This window comes from Rhinatrema bivittatum, chromosome 6 (assembly GCF_901001135.1).
Source record: "Rhinatrema bivittatum chromosome 6, aRhiBiv1.1, whole genome shotgun sequence".
Taxonomy (NCBI): Eukaryota; Metazoa; Chordata; class Amphibia; order Gymnophiona; family Rhinatrematidae; genus Rhinatrema; species Rhinatrema bivittatum.
In genome coordinates, this window is record NC_042620.1 from 39,499,023 (window position 1) to 39,514,530 (window position 15,508).

Consider the following 15,508-nt stretch of genomic DNA (forward strand, 5'->3'; position numbering starts at 1 on the left):
TGTTGTTGGTCGCCGTGGCTCAGTGAGCAGGGGGCCGCTGTAACCAACACCAACCCATGTGATTGGCCGGATTGGCCCACCGAGGCATGCCCGAAGCTCCAGTAGGCCAATATGCCCCTGGCTGAAGGATCTGAATATGTTTACCCTGGAAGAGAGGAGTTGCAGGGGGGATATGATACAGACCTTCAGATACCTGAAAAGTTTTAATGATGCACAAACTTTGAACCTTTTCCGTCAGAAACGAAACAGTAGAACTAGGAGTTACAAAATGAAACTCCAGTGGGGACGACTCAGAACTGGCATCAGGCAATATTTCTTCATGGAGACGATGGCTGATGCTTGGAACACCCTTCCGGAGGAGGTGGTGAAGAAGAAAACAGTCAGCGAATTTAAAGGTGCATGGGATAAACCCTGTGGATCCCTAAAGGCTAGAGGAAGGAAATGAAAAAGAGAGTGCAAGGGGGTAACGTGCACGGAGTGGCAGTTACCACCATTAATAGAAGCCATGGGGATTACTCCCCTGTATCAAGAGCCTTGATGCTTTTGACCCAATTGCAATATCACTCCCCCACTTCCACAGCAGGGGGTGGGGGGCGAGGGTGAGAAAAAGGGGAACTGGATACAGACAAAAACCAAATGGGCCCTGGCTTTTATGGTCTGGGCTACTGACACACAGACATAAGGGGAAAAGCACAGGTTGGCTTCTACAGCTAAGTCCCAAAGCAAAGAACATTCAAGCAGCATTTTCTGAATTATCAAGGCAGCTCCTCACCCAGTAAAAATGTTGCTAGTAGTAATTTGTTATGGGTTTGGCAGTTGCTTGGTTTTGATTATCAATATTACTAGTCTTATCATCAGTAACTAATTGCATGGAGGGGCAATTACTACTCTTTGAGAGAAACATGGGGATATCCTGCATGGAGCCGCAGTTGCTACTATTAGAAGCTTGCTAGGCAGACTGGATGGCCAACTGGTCTTTTTCTGCCATCATTACTAGGTTACTAAAATAAGTGCTTGTGTATGCATAAACTCCTCCACCACCCTTTCCAAGATAAAATGTGCGCTCAGCCTCTGCAAAAGGCTGCGCGCACATTTTAACTCGTTTGCAGACTTTTTAAAACTTCTGTTGCACTATCATACCAGTTGCTTACCATAGTGGGAGTTAAATGTTTGTGTTTAGTGTGTGTGTTAAGAAACTGCGTGCTGAATTTCACCTCCTAACCTCCAGCCTTAATGCATGGCTTATTCCATCGGTCCCTTAGATTGTAAGCTCTCTGGGGCCAGGCACCACTTTGAAGTGGCTGATTAGTCATGAAAGCTGGCATATAAATCAGAAATTAAATTCAATGTTAATGGTTTTTCATTCAGAAAAGTCTTTGCTTGGGGCCAGGTGGTTCAGGGGCATTGCTGTGCACTGCTGTATGGTGAGACCTGGGCACAATTGTGACGCCTAGTGGCCAGATGTAAGTCCCCAGGATTTCAGAGTTCTGGCAAGAAGCTCTGGGTCATGCCTGCAGCTGAGGATTGTTGCTGTAAATACTGTAAATTGGGAGGGAATATAAAATAGAGAAACATTGCCCCTGGTAGTTGTAAGTAAGGGCTCATGGTACCAGATCTCAGTCCTGATTCTGATTGAGCTGAAAGCCCAAATAAGCAGGATACAATAATTCTTGGTTCATGGATACCAGAAGGTATTGATGCGATGTTGTTATAGTTACAACAGTGTAGGGTGATGACTTGTTTATGAGTTCAACTCTGTTCCTTATTGTAATACAAATGTAGAAACAATTAGTTTAAACTTAGGCATATGAAGATATCAGCATATTACTAAAATATGTACATAATTACATTTGCTTACTGATTTTAACAATTTTTTATTTACTTTTACCCCAGTTTTAATATCTGGAAAATAAAACCTGAAAAATTACCAGAAATTTGTTTAAAAATAAAAATTGAAAATGGAATACTGACGGTTGTGTGATTTCAGTTAGAATAGACTCTGCTGCCACCTAGTGGCTTAAGCTAATCTTACATGCTTGGCTGAAAATACAGCAGCTAGATGTCCAATTCAGATAACTTTATTGGCATGACAAGTTTACATGTGTTGCTAAAGTAATATACAAAATTATTAAAATAAAGGGTAAGAAAAGAGGACAAAATTACTAAATGATATGTCAAGTAAAGGTACAGGTTACAGCGAGTACAGCATCAGGGACATGCCTCATGTTTTAGCGCTGATGCTGGTCTGTATTGTCCCTGGTCAGGTTTCATTTCTGGCCCGATGGCAGGATGTCACATATTTTTCTGCTTTAGCCGCTATTTCTCCTCTTTCCTCCAGGATTATACAGAGTTTTTCTTAGCCATACTTTTGTGGGAAGTCTTGATTTTTCCTGTTTGGTTTAGGGAAATATGCATCTCTGCTATCTTTTTATTTTACTCAGCATTTCTGTGTCTGTTTCTCCATTGTTGCATTGCATACAGAATCTGACATCTTGGGATTTCCAGTTTAGCGTTTGTCTGCATCTTTTTATGTCTAGCTCTAGTCTGTGCTCACTTGCTCTGTATTTGGTGAGGGTCAGTCTGCTTTTTTTGACATTTGTGACCGAGGTATTCAGCTAGTGTGTGTTTTCTGTGGAGGGATTTGTAACAGTTCAGCTTTTTCTGTTTTCCAATTTGCACCATCCAGTATGAGTTGTATTAGTGTTCTAGGGCATGTTGCAATATTTGCATTGCTGTCTTTTTGTATGCTGGGTTGAATTCCTTATGTTAGTGCTGCATTGGTATGGCAGGTTTGCTACAAAAGTGCTAAGTGTGTATTTTTCAACCTGGTAATGGAGGGAGAGTTTGTATCACTGCTATTGAGATGACACCAGAATATGAATATTCTTTTTTTCATGGTGAGTAGTAAAGGAAGCATCCCAATTCTACTCTGCACCAATTAGAGTTGTTTCTGTGGGGGATTGTATTTATCTAGAGGTTTTGGGGTTTTTTTTTCATGGGTTCCCAGAGCTTTTTTCTTGGAGTGTTTTTAATAGCCAATTTAAAACTCAAGTCTCGAGTCAAGGAATGTATATTCTAGGATATTCTTGTTTATTTAGGAAAAATCTGAATGTATGTTGAATTTTTTTTGCCTTTTGTGGGACTCATACTGTGCAGTAGGCTCCTAACAGGTTTAGATTCTCTTGTAGACCTTCTGTGATGGGGGAAAGAATGACCAAATCATCTGCATATAGTAGATTTTTTACTTCTGAGTCATTTAGTTTTAGCCCTAGAACTGAGCAGCTCTCTAGTACTTTGGGGAGATCCCTACCATATCTGGGAGTTTTAAATTAGCTAGTAATTACACTACAAGACAAAGCTCTAAGAGCCCTATATGCAAAAACAAAATCCCTCTAGATCAGTGGTTCCCAAACCTGTCTGGAAGACCCCCAGCCAGTCAGGTAAATTTGCATGCACTGCCTCTATAGTACACACTATTTTGTACTCTCCTGTTCCTCTTCACAGAATCTAAATTGTGCAGTTTTCCGTCTTTTCCGATGTAGCCTAAGGGCAAAATGTGGAAATGTGTCATGGGATGCACTAGTTTTCAAATTCTAAATATCTGGCAACAGGAGTTTTTTTTATAAGAAAAGCTGTATACATTTAAAGATCCAGCAGATATTCCATTTAATGTGTGGACTTTTAAGACATTACCATGGTTTCTTGTGCAGATGGCCAAGGCATTTTCTTTCTATTCCATATATTGTTTTGTAAAGCTTTTTGAAGAAAACTAGTAAATACATAAAACATTGGGATTGTTATACTTATACTTTATAGGAAACAGAGGCACATGGAAGTATAATAAAAAGATTTATTCTCATTAGAAGGAGTAAATCATCTTTTTGTAAGTTATAATATAAAAACACTAACCCTGCCCTGAATCTCGGTTCAGTTCAAGAAAACTTTCACAATCCCCACCTAAATTCTGGCCAGAATTTTAGCATAAGTTAAATCTCAGGTGACCTTTGAATTCTTTAGATGTACTTCTCCGCAGTCCAGATCAGTGATAAAGCAGTGACTGATGCTTGGGAAGACATGATTCCAGCACTCCAGTAGATCTGGTGATCAACTTGCCTCACAGATAAACTCTCACCAAAAAAACAAAATTCTCTCTCTAAATAAAATTGTGATAAATCTTCTGAAACTTCTGGCACATGAACACAATGAAAAGCTTGGGCATGGATCCCAAGGAGATTAATTGAATTACAAATTGGTTGATGGATAGGCACCAGAGAGTAGTGGTAAATGGAACCTACCTACTCTGAGGAGAGAACAGTGATAAGTGGAGTGCCTCAAGAATCAGATTTGGGGCTGGTTCTTGTCATTATCTTTGTGAGCGACATTAAGGAAGGGTTAGAAGGAAAGGTGGTGTGTCTGTGGATCCTTGGGCTGAGGTAAGATTGTCTCTACCTGCAGGGAGGAGCCCTGCAGGTTCTTACCATCAACAGGTGGACCCAAGTGAAGCAGAGACACATACGAAATTCACCTTTACCAGCCCATGTTCTCTTCGGGTTGAGCCTTTGGGTACTGGGGCTGGCAGGACTCAGGAGAGGATCTCTGTTGATGACTGGAGACGTGATCCAAAGCCAGGCTAGGGTTGTAGGCAGGCAGCGATCAGGTGTACTATGAGTGCAGGCAAGGGTCAAAGGAAGGCAGTGAACAGGCATATTGAAAGTCCAAGCAAGGGAAGAGGAAGAAGGATGGATAGGACTGAAGCAGACTGGGCAGGCTCAATAAACAAAGACTGATAGCAACATGCACTACTAAAGTAGTTGGACCTGTGGCTGAGGCAAGGTGCAGCAGGGGAGCTGCCCTTATACAGAGCAATGCCAGTGACATCATCAATAGAAGGCCGTGGGCCTTTCCCACCGTGGTCCCTTTAAATGGGCTGATGTTGGGTGCACATGCCTAAGGGGAGGCATGGAGAGTTGAGGCTGATGGCGTCCTGTTGCTCCAGGACGAACCATGGCTGGCCCGGCCGCAAAGGTAAGGGCAGTGGTTTACGGGATCAGCCCGCAGACCGCTGAACTCAACAAAAGGTTTGTTTTTTTTCAGATGACATGAAAATTGGTTCTTACCTGCTAATTTTCGTTCCTGTAATACCACAGATCAGTCCAGAGAAGTGGGTTGTGTATCCCTACCAGCAGATGGGGTCAGAGAGCAAAACTTTGGGCATTGCCATATATACGAGAGTGCCACCTGCAGTCCCTCAGTATTGGACTGTACCCAAGCCCCTATTAATAGAAGAACGGCCGAAGGGTTGACAAAACAAACAAACCTACAACCCCTTCACCTATCAAAAAAGAACTGAAACCGAATCAACATGAAGGAAACTGCTCCATCGAGAATCTCTGCAAAAAAGAAGCTTTGTGAAAACTACAGTAATCATAACTGCCTATCCAGCCAGTCTTTCGGAATATGAACCAAGGGTGGGCCTGTGGACTAATCTGTGGTATTACAGGAACGAAAATTAGCAGATAAGAACCAATTTTCAGTTCCTGAACATACCCAGATCAGTCCAGAGATGTGGGATGTACCCAAGCCACCTTAAACTGGGCGAGAACACGAAAGACCCGCAAGCAGAACACTCGCACCAAAAGACTCCCCCGGAGCATTAACGTCAAGATGATGATGCTTAGTGAAAGTGTGGAGGGATGACCATACCGCCGCCCTACAGATTTCCTGAGGAGAGAGAAGTTGACACTCTGCCCAGGAAGTAGCTTGGGCCAGGGTAGAATGAGCTCCGAGACCCAACGGGACTTGACGTCCTCAGGCTATGTAGGACGAGCCGATAGCTTCCTTAATCCAACTGGAGATTGTTGCCTTTGACGCCTTGTCTCCCTTCTTTGGACCACCAAAAAAGAGAAGGAACAAATGATCGGAACGTCGGAAATCATTGGTAACCTCGAGATAGCGCAACAAGGCACGTCGTACGTCCAAAGATGCAGTTCCCCACGAAAACCCCGGAAGTTCCACCGTCTGGTTGACGTGAAAAGCTGAGACAACCTTAGCTAGACCCTGTTGTAGGAAGTCCAACACCTGAGGAACTTCCACCAGTAACAGATCGCAGGAGTGCTGGAGGCACTAAGTCTCAAAAAGCCTCCAGACCCTAACATAGGCCATAGAAGTAGCCGGTCGGCGAGCGTGAAGGAGAGTAGAAATGACCTGTTTGGAATACCCCTTCAACCGTAGATGTCACCTCTCAAAAGCCAAGCTGCGAGAGAAGCGATCCTCCTGATCCAAAAAGATGGGTCCCTGATGCAGCAGGTGCGGAAGATGAGCTAGCTGCAAGGGACCCTCGAGAGCCAAGTGAACTAAGTCCACAAACCACGGGCGTCGTGGCCACTCCGGAGCCACGAGAACCACTTCGCTGGGATGGTGCTCTATGCGCCGGAGAAGGTGACCGATGAGTGGCCAGGGGGGAAAGGCATAAAGCAGAATTCCCCGGGGCCAAGGACACACCAGGGCGTCGAGATCCACCGAACTCGCGACGACGGTTGATGAAGCGTGCCGTCTTTGCGTTTGCCCGAGTGGCCATCAGATCCAACTGAGGAACCCCCCATCTGGTGCAGATGAGGTTCCATGCTTCGGGGACAACTCCCACTCCCCGGGATCGAGCTGCTGTCTGCTGAGGAAGTCCGCCTGCACGTTGTCCACTCCTGTGACATGCAACGCCGCAATTCCTCACAGATGACGCTCCGCCCAGGTGAACAGCAGCCGCGCTTCGAGCGCTACGGTGGGACTCCTTGTTCCGCCCTGCCAATTGATGTAAGCCACCGTCGTCGCATTGTTGGAGAACACTCGTACCATCCTGTCCTTGATCAAGGGAAGAAAGGCTAGCAGAGCTAACCGAACTGCTCTCGTCTCGAGATGGTTGATGGACATGTTCCCTCCATCGGGGACCAGAGCCCCTGGGCAGATCTATTTGCACACACCGCTCCCCAACCGGACAGACTTGCATCTGTGGAGACGATCACCCAATCTGGAGGGTCGAGGTCTACCCCTCTGTTCAGATTGCTGGCCGATACCCACCATGACAGACTGGCTCTGGATGCTGGTAACAGCGGCATGGGGAGGTGGAACTGTTCCGACACCAGCTGCCAACGCGCAGATGAGGTTCCACGCTTCGGGGGACAACTCCCACTCCCCGGGATCGAGCTGCTGTCTGCTGAGGAAGTCCGCCTGCACGTTGTCCACTCCTGCGACATGCGACGCCGCAATTCCTCGCAGATGATGCTCCGCCAAGGCGAACAGCAGCCACGCTTCGAGTGCTACGGCGGGACTCCTTGTTCTGCCCTGCCAATTGATGTAAGCCACCGTCGTTGCATTGTTGGAGAACACTCGTACCATCCTGTCCTTGATCAAGGGAAGAAAGGCTAGCAGAGCTAACCGAACCGCTCTCGTCTCGAGACGGTTTATGGACCATGTTCCCTCCGTCGGGGACCAGAGCCCCTGGGCAGATCTGTCTGCACACACCGCTCCCCAACCGGACAGACTTGCATCTGTGGAGAAGATCACCCAATCTGGAGGGTCGAGGTCTACTCCTTGGTTCAGATTGCTGGCCGATAGCCACCATGACAGGCTGGCTCTGGATGCTGGTAACAGCAGCATGGGGAGGTGGAACTGTTCCGACACCGGCCACCAACGCGACAAAAGTGCACGCAGTAACAGTCGTAAGTGAGCGAACACCCAGGGAACTAAATCCAAGGTGGAAGCCATGGATCCTAGGACCTGAAGATGGTGCCAGACTGTGGGGGTCTTCATTCGAAGAAGGGCGCAGATCTGATCTTGCAACTTCGTCCCCCTGTTGGCCGCCAGGGACACCTTGCCTTGAAAAGTATCGAACAGTGCTCCCAAACAAACCAGCTGTTGGGTGGGCTCCAGGTGGCTTTTCTGCACATTGATTATCCAGCCGAACGACTGCAACGTGAGCCGCACCCTCTGAATGGCTCTCTCGTATTCCTCCCAGGACTTCGTCCGAATCAACCAGTCGTCCAGATACAGATGGACTAAGGTCCCATGCTTGCGAAGAAAAGCTGCCACCACCACCACCATAACCTTGGTGAACGTTTGAGGAGCCGTCGTGAGACTGAAGGGAAGAGCTCGAAATTTGAAGTGTTGTCCCAACACCTTGAAGCGCAGAAACCGCTGGTGGTTGGGCCGGATCGGGATATGAAGATATGCTAGAAACTCTCCTTTTCAAACTGCCACCAGAACTGTCCACAGGGTCTCCATCCGGAAGCGTGAAACTCGAAGACAATGGTTCACCTTCTGTAGATTGAGGATGGGGCGAAAGGTGCCTTCCTTCTTGGGGACCACAAAGTACACCGAGTACTGGCCCCGTCTCTGCTCTGCCACCGGCACTGGGACAATGGCCTCCAGCTCAATCAGACGACGCAGTGTGTCCTGCACCGCTTCTTGCTTGCTGAGTGAGGCCATGCAGGACTCCACAAACCCCTCCCGAACGGGACGAGAGAATTCTAGAATGTAGCCATCTCTGATCACCTCCAAAACCCAACCGTCCAAGGTAATCTTTGCCCAGTCCATGTAAAAGTTGGATAATCTGCCCCCGGCAGCTTCAATGACGGAATGGGTACTCGTGGCTTCATTGGGAGGGCTTACTGCCTCCTGCCCCCAGGTGTCCAGAGTCCCTACCGGCTCGGCGGCCACCATGAAAGGACTGCTGGCGTCCAGTAGTCTGCTTAGGTGTGGACGGGGTGGAATATCTGCTGGATCAAAAACGGCGGGAATCCCAAAATCGAATCCTGGTAGGAAAAACTTTCTTGGTAGATCTTCTATCTTCTGGCAACTTGTTGCCTTCGGACTCACAAGCAGCTTCACCAATTGATCGAGGTCCTCCCCAAATAGAAGCTGACTTTTGAAAGGGAGGTTACAAAGCTGCGATTTGGAGGACAAATCTGCTGACCAATTTTGTAGCCAGAGGAGTCGGCGTGCCGCCACTACAGAAACCATGCTGCGAACCGAGGTTCGCACCAGATCATACAGCGCATCTGCCACATATGCGATACCCGCCTTCAAGCGGGCGCCTTGTAGTGCACCATCACTGCCGGCCCCCGCACTGGACTCTTGAATCCAGCACAGACATGCCCTCTGCATCATGCTAGCGCATATCGCAGCCTGAAGACTCAAGGCTGATACTTCAAAGACTCGCTTCAACTGAATCTCCAGCTTATGGTCCTGCATGTCCTTCAAGGCGGCAGCCCCCGCCACCGGAATAGTGGTCTTCTTCGTTACTGCCGATACCGCTGTGTCCACCTTCGGAATCTTCAGCAGATCCAAAACATCCGTCGAAAGAGGGTACAGCTTCGCCATAGCTCTGCCCACCCTCAGTCCCGCATCCGGAGAATCCCATTCACAGGTCACCAGCTTTTGGACTTTCTTAGGCAGCGGGAAAGACGTAGTTGGCCTACATATGCCATCAAGGACCGGGTTAACCCCTTCATTATCAGATTCCTCTTGCGACATCTTAAGGTCTAGTACTTCCAACACCTGGGGGATAAGTGGCCTCAGCTCATCTCGCTTAAAAAGGCGAACCACGCTAGGATCATTGCCTTCCGCGGACCGTAGTTCATTCCCATCTGTGTCCACCGGATCGATATCCCCCAGATCAGGGATCGCATCCGGAGCTGGGACCGGTCCTGAAGCTGTCACTGATCCTGATCCAGGGGTGGGATCCAGTGGCCTCTGGGAACCATCTCCTATAAAGCTGGACAGCTGTTCCTCAGGCCGCACTCTCTTAACTGAGGGCTCCGAGAGTAAAAGCGGCTGCCCGGACCTTTTAAGCACCGCCTGCTTCCTAGCTAAGAAGGCCTGGTGCATAAGCAATATAAACTCAGGGGAAAACCTCTCCGGGTCCCCCTCCTCCTCCAGGGGGGGTCCAGATCCGCCGAGTCAGTAGCCCCCACTGAGACATCCTCACACACCTGCGCCAAAACGGGAGCGGAATCCCCCTCCAGTGAACTGCGGCTCAAAGCCCCTCCCCCCCCCAGGGAGGGGACACCGGCCCCCAACGATCCCTTCATCCCCGAGGCGCAGGTCGGACAGAGGGAGGCAGAATCTAAAACCTGTCCGCATGTCTCACAGGCATGGCAAGCAGATGATTTGGAGCGGAGACCCCTCAATAACAGTGTGGCCATGTGGTGTAGCCGAGAAACACACTGCCGAATGCAGTAAAAATAAGCACTGCTACCGCGCAGCCACGCGGTCTGTAAGCTGAGCGGGGGGAAGGGCTGCAAGGAAAAAGCGTGCGCTGTCAGCAGCGTGAGGAAAAAGTTAACAGGCCGGCCGTTCAAGCACCGCTGCGCTGTCGCTCACATCGAGCTGCACCAACAGCGAAATCGCTGAAAGGCACTTACCCCCTCTCTCAAACCACCTGGAGCCCCGGAGGCTGAGAGAAATGAAAATGAAAGAAGCTGCCTGCCTCCCTGATCAGCGGCAAGGACTGCCTCCCCTGGTGCAGACTCCATACCTTAGCCAGAGGAAACTGAAAGCAAAAAGTTAAAGTTTTTTTTTTTTTAATTAACTTTATGGAGTCCACTTAAGCAGGAGTCGAGGGAGTAGCTTCAGAGGAGAAAAAACAGGAGCCCCTGGTTGTCACCCCCCTGAGTGGGAGCGGGCGAGACACAGACAGGGGTGTCCACCCCCCACCCGGACGCCGGGCTTCGACTGAGGGATGTCCCACGAAGGTGCCTAACACCTCAGGAAGCAAAGGTGACGAAAAAAACAAGAAAAAAATCTAACTAAACTTTAAAAATCTAACTAAGACTGCAGGTGCATCTCTACCAGCTGCTGGAGTCAGAGAAATATTGAGGGAATGCAGGTGGCACTCTCATATATATGGCAGTGCCCAAAATTTTGCTCTCTGACTCCACCTGCTGGTAGGGATACACAACCCACTTCTCTGGACTGATCTGGGTATGTTCAGGAAAATAAGATTTGCAACAGTTGACACATTTGAAGAAGTAAATAGCATGACACGTGATCTAAGAAAGCCTGAGGAGTGTGAAGGTTTGGCAGCTGGGATTCAAAGCCAAGAAATGCAGAGCCATGCATTTGGGGTACAGAAATCCAAAGGAGCTTTGTTGATGGGGTTGAAAGACTGATGTGCATAGACTAAGGAAAGAGATCTCAGGATGATAGTGTCTGATGATCTGAAGGTGGCAAAGGTATGTAACAAAGCAGTGGCAAAGGCTTGAGGGCTGCATAGAGAGAGGCATAACTAGTTGGGAAAAGGTGATAATGCTCCTGTGCAGGTCAATGGTGAGGGCTCACCTGTACTGTGTGCAGTTCTGGATACTGTATCTCAAAAAGGATAGAAGCAGGATGGAAGTGGGCCAGAGAAAGGCAGGTCTGCACCAGAAAACTCATGAAATGAGCCTGAAGGACCTAAATATGTATATCGTGGAGATGAGATCTCAGAGGAAAATTACTGGAAAATCGGTATATAAAAATGCTAAATAAAAATGAGAAGGGACAGAGGATAGGTGAGATACTATACAGACTTTTAAATATCTGAAATTTATTTATTACGAATATTTGATATTCCACTTTTTGCAGGTTTTGTCTCAAAGCGAATTATACAAATTAGATTTAAACAGGTATAACATACTTAAATGTAGTTAACCCTCAGCGCCATTGTGTGGCATAAGGACCAACTGTGAGGAAAAGTAAAGCTGCAGACCTAGGGCTCCTAATATGAAGCTCTGAGGAGTAAAAGGGGTGGCAGATGCATGGAATGCCTTCCTAGATGGCAAAGACCTAGACCGGCAGTTACTATTTATAATTAATTACTTATACACAACAAACTTGCTGGGCAGATTGGATGGGTCACTTGGATCTTTTTCTACCGTCATTTACAATGTTATGAGACAGATATCTGAGCAAAAGCTGCAGCTCTGTAGGGGCCAAATATATTATGCATTTTTACCACAGGGAAACAGTAGAGGTAGGGACGCATATAGAAGACACCGTAACCCTGGTTAAATAGAGAGCCGGGAGTATGCTGTGACCGCAAGAGATCACGCTCCGACCAGTTACCGCGAGTACCAGCTAGGTTATAGCCAGAAAGAGGCTTGCAACGCACAGCCCCGCCCACTGCACGCCTTGTCCTTATCGCTGCGAGTCGCAGGCTCGGAGCTAAGTAGGTTTATCGCTCGTGAGCTCCTGGCTTAGGTTTGGGGACGGGGCGCGTGCGGCGCTTGAGCCCGGTTTATCGAATTCGCGTGGCGCTTTGCTTTCGGCGCGCGGAACCCCGAGCGCCTCCTTCCGGTTTTAGCGCATTGTGGTAGTCGTAGTCTGTCTTTGGCCATTTGTGATCGGTGTCTGCTTGGCGGGCTGCACTGCTATTATGTCTGGACGTCTCGAGTAGGATGGGGAAGAAGAAGCTATTTGTTTTCAGCTTGTAGGAGACAAGATGTTAGTTCGGTCGGTTTGTCAGGGAGAGGGGGAAGTTTCCTTTTCACTGTACCGTTCGTCTTCCCTCTCCCACTTCCCTCCCATCAATAATCTTTTCATGCTTTTCCCCATCTTCTTTCTATTCTCCCACTCACAGGCCAATGCAATAAAGTGCATTCAGCTGAATACATAGTTTTACCCACACTATAACACATTTTATGCAGCTAAACATTACTCCCAAATCAGAAAAACATTTTACCTGCACAAAATGTGCGTTTAAAAATGTGCACTGAGCTCCACGCCCTTGCATTGAAAATCCCTGCAAATGAGGGCATTAATCACTACTTCCCAAAGCAGAGCGGTACACTGGCTCAGCATACATTTGCTTAATACTAGAAACTTTATTCATGGGGCTCCCTACACACACAGAAGCCCCTATAGGTTAAGCCCCTCCCCACCTGTGTTAAAATGGCCGTTAAGCCTTTGCTGGCCTCTCACTTTTAACTCTTGGTGCATTAGCTTACAGTATTGGAAATTTAAAAACAATTTTGAGGAGTGCTATAATGTGCTGCTACTAGCCTAACTACGTTGTTGCTCTCTCATGCTTTCTTTACCTTATCAATTTCTGGCTAGTAACTGGCCACCACCAATTTACCAGCATCAATCCAACTGGTATTTGGGGCTTTGTGGGCTGTTGGCATCAACTTGGCTACTCATGGCCTGCTGCTTATGTTTTTGTTGTATGAATTCTTGTAATGATTGAAATACAATGTATGTATACTGTTACAGTGAAATCATAATATGATTTTTCAAGGAGGTAGCAAGCAGTTGCATGAGGGCTGGCACCCAACAGAAAGCCAACACTATAGAAAGAAAAACACATCTTTTTAAAGTTTCATGGTTTAATACAGGAATCCTCGCAACAATTTGTGTGTGTGTGTGGTCTCAGAATATAGCCACCAGCTCGTTGTCAATTTTTTTCAGTGATACTCAACTTCAGATGACACATTCATAGTGGCCACCAGCAAATCTGGTGGCCACATTCAAGAAACACTAGTTTATTTCAGTTGTGCGTTTACAGTATAGAGTTATGGGGTATTGCCATCTTCAGGCAAGCATTCCAACATGGCCAGTGATGTGTGTCTAGGAGCGCCTTGCTAAATTTTTATGGAATTTAAGTTTCTATCATAGGCTGTATTAACAAATGCTGCTGTTTTTCTGATGAAGCTCTCCCAAAGCTCCAAAACCACCAAGGGAAAATTGAAGGTAACTCGGTCCGATTAGAAGGGATAGAGGAGAAGATAAAGATAACACTACTCAAAAATAAACTTCAGACATTGGAAAATGCCACTAGGGTTAGGAGTCTCCACATTATGAATCTTCCGAAGTTTGAATTGGTGACTCCTTTGAATTATCTCACTGAAGTTCTGCGTTTTCTTGTGGAAGATATGCTGCCTGTTCTTTAGACTTACTGTCTACCCCCTCCTATCATTTGGAAAAGAGGGAAGAAGGTGCTTATGATATCTGGTCACCCTTAGGTAGTCTGGACCTTTCCGCAGTTCTTACTGGCAGCCAGGAAGAGGAAATTTCAAGATCCACCTCTGTGGCTTCAGTTGTATTTGAGTCTGACAGAAATTGGATGCTGAGACTCGTCTTCATGTGTAAAAATTTGCTTTTTTTATTTATAGTTTAACATTTTAAATCATTAAACATGAAATAAAATTGGCGAATAAAATGATGAATCATAAAATATTGCTTTTTATGGGCAAAAGATCCATGGTTTCCTAGATGCTTCCACAGACACACTGAGAAGAGACAGGAATTTTTTTGAATTTGCATTATCGGACTTGGTCAGTCAGTGCTGGTTTTTCCCCTGAAGTTCCTTTCTGAATGCATTGTGAAGTTGCAAGGAGTATGCTTTTCTGTTCTTTGAGTCTTTTAACCGGAGAAATTCTTGAAAGAACACTTGAATAGAATGGGGTGGTAGGAATTTTGATTTAGGATTTTGTCTGCTTTTTCTTGTTGTTAGTGTGTCTATTTTTTTTAGGTGTTTATAACTTGTAAATTTGTGTTTTCCCAACTAATTAGGAGTTCTTTGAGAGTCCAAAATCCCAATTTCCTTTTTTTCTTTTTTTATGCATTAGGAATGTTTAATTGGTTAAAACCTAAAATCAGAGGGTCTAGTTATTATGTATGTTTAGTCTCATTCCCTCCCCTGCACTCCAGGTTGGTGGACTGAGTGATGATGGGTGCTATTGGTATAGGTACTGATATGGTGTGTATTCTTCATTAATTTATTTCTGTCAGCACATATAGAAACATAGAAATGACGGCAGAAGACCAATCGGCCCATCCAGTCTGCCCAGCAAGCCCCACATATCTTTTGTAGCCAGTGTTTTGTTTGAAAATACATTATAAATCATTTTAACATTATTTTACAGAAAGAATGTCTTGCTCTAGATTGCCAGCTCATGAAAATGCTTGTTTTAGATTTTTGTTTTGAACTGATAGGTTTTCAGTAAAAGTCTTGCAGCCTAACATTTCTAGACATGTTTTAGTGTTGTTTTGTGTTCAGCTCAGTTTACCATGCTGAGATTCCCCTGGATGCACTGAAACGTACTGCCAGACTCCCACCCTCACAGCGCATGATTCCACGGAACTGTCACACATGACCTTATTGTCATGAAATTAGTTTTACAGGCATGGCTTCTTTTTTTTTTTTTTTAACTGATTACATTTAGTGACAGCAACTCTGTTCTCGCTGAGTGAATAAGAAATTGGCAGGATGTCACTAATGTGGCCAAGTTTCATCAAACTTTTACTATTTCTCTGACACTGTACTCAATGTTTCTTTTTCAGGTCGCTGGTCATACTTCATTCCCATGTCATCAGAAGAAGTGACAGTGACCGTCCGACTTGTTCGTTCCTTTGAGCACCGCAACTTTAAGCCTGTGGTATATCATAATGTTAACCTGAGCCAAACAGTAAAAGAATTTATCACACTTGTAAAGAATGGTATGCCCCGTTACTGATCTTTTTCAGTTTAATTCTTTCC

At 46.3% G+C, this 15,508-nt stretch overlaps 1 protein-coding gene across 5 annotated transcripts in view; it reads left to right on the forward strand.

Annotated features, from left to right (window-relative positions):
* Nucleotides 1–12,056: 12,056 nt before the first annotated feature.
* Nucleotides 12,057–15,508, forward strand: part of LOC115093502 (UPF0538 protein C2orf76 homolog) — a 28,755-nt gene continuing 25,303 nt past the window's right edge. Inside the window, exons 1-2 of one of the 5 annotated variants that reach the window (XM_029605328.1) lie at nt 12,057–12,199; nt 15,313–15,468. In XM_029605328.1, the coding sequence (XP_029461188.1) occupies nt 15,336–15,468 (133 nt within the window). In that variant the 5' untranslated portion in view covers nt 12,057–12,199; nt 15,313–15,335. Of the gene's footprint in view, nt 12,200–12,250; nt 12,484–13,752; nt 14,115–15,312; nt 15,469–15,508 lie in introns of those variants that run through there. The other 4 variants (XM_029605330.1, XM_029605329.1, XM_029605332.1 and 1 more) reach the window with 4 other exon arrangements.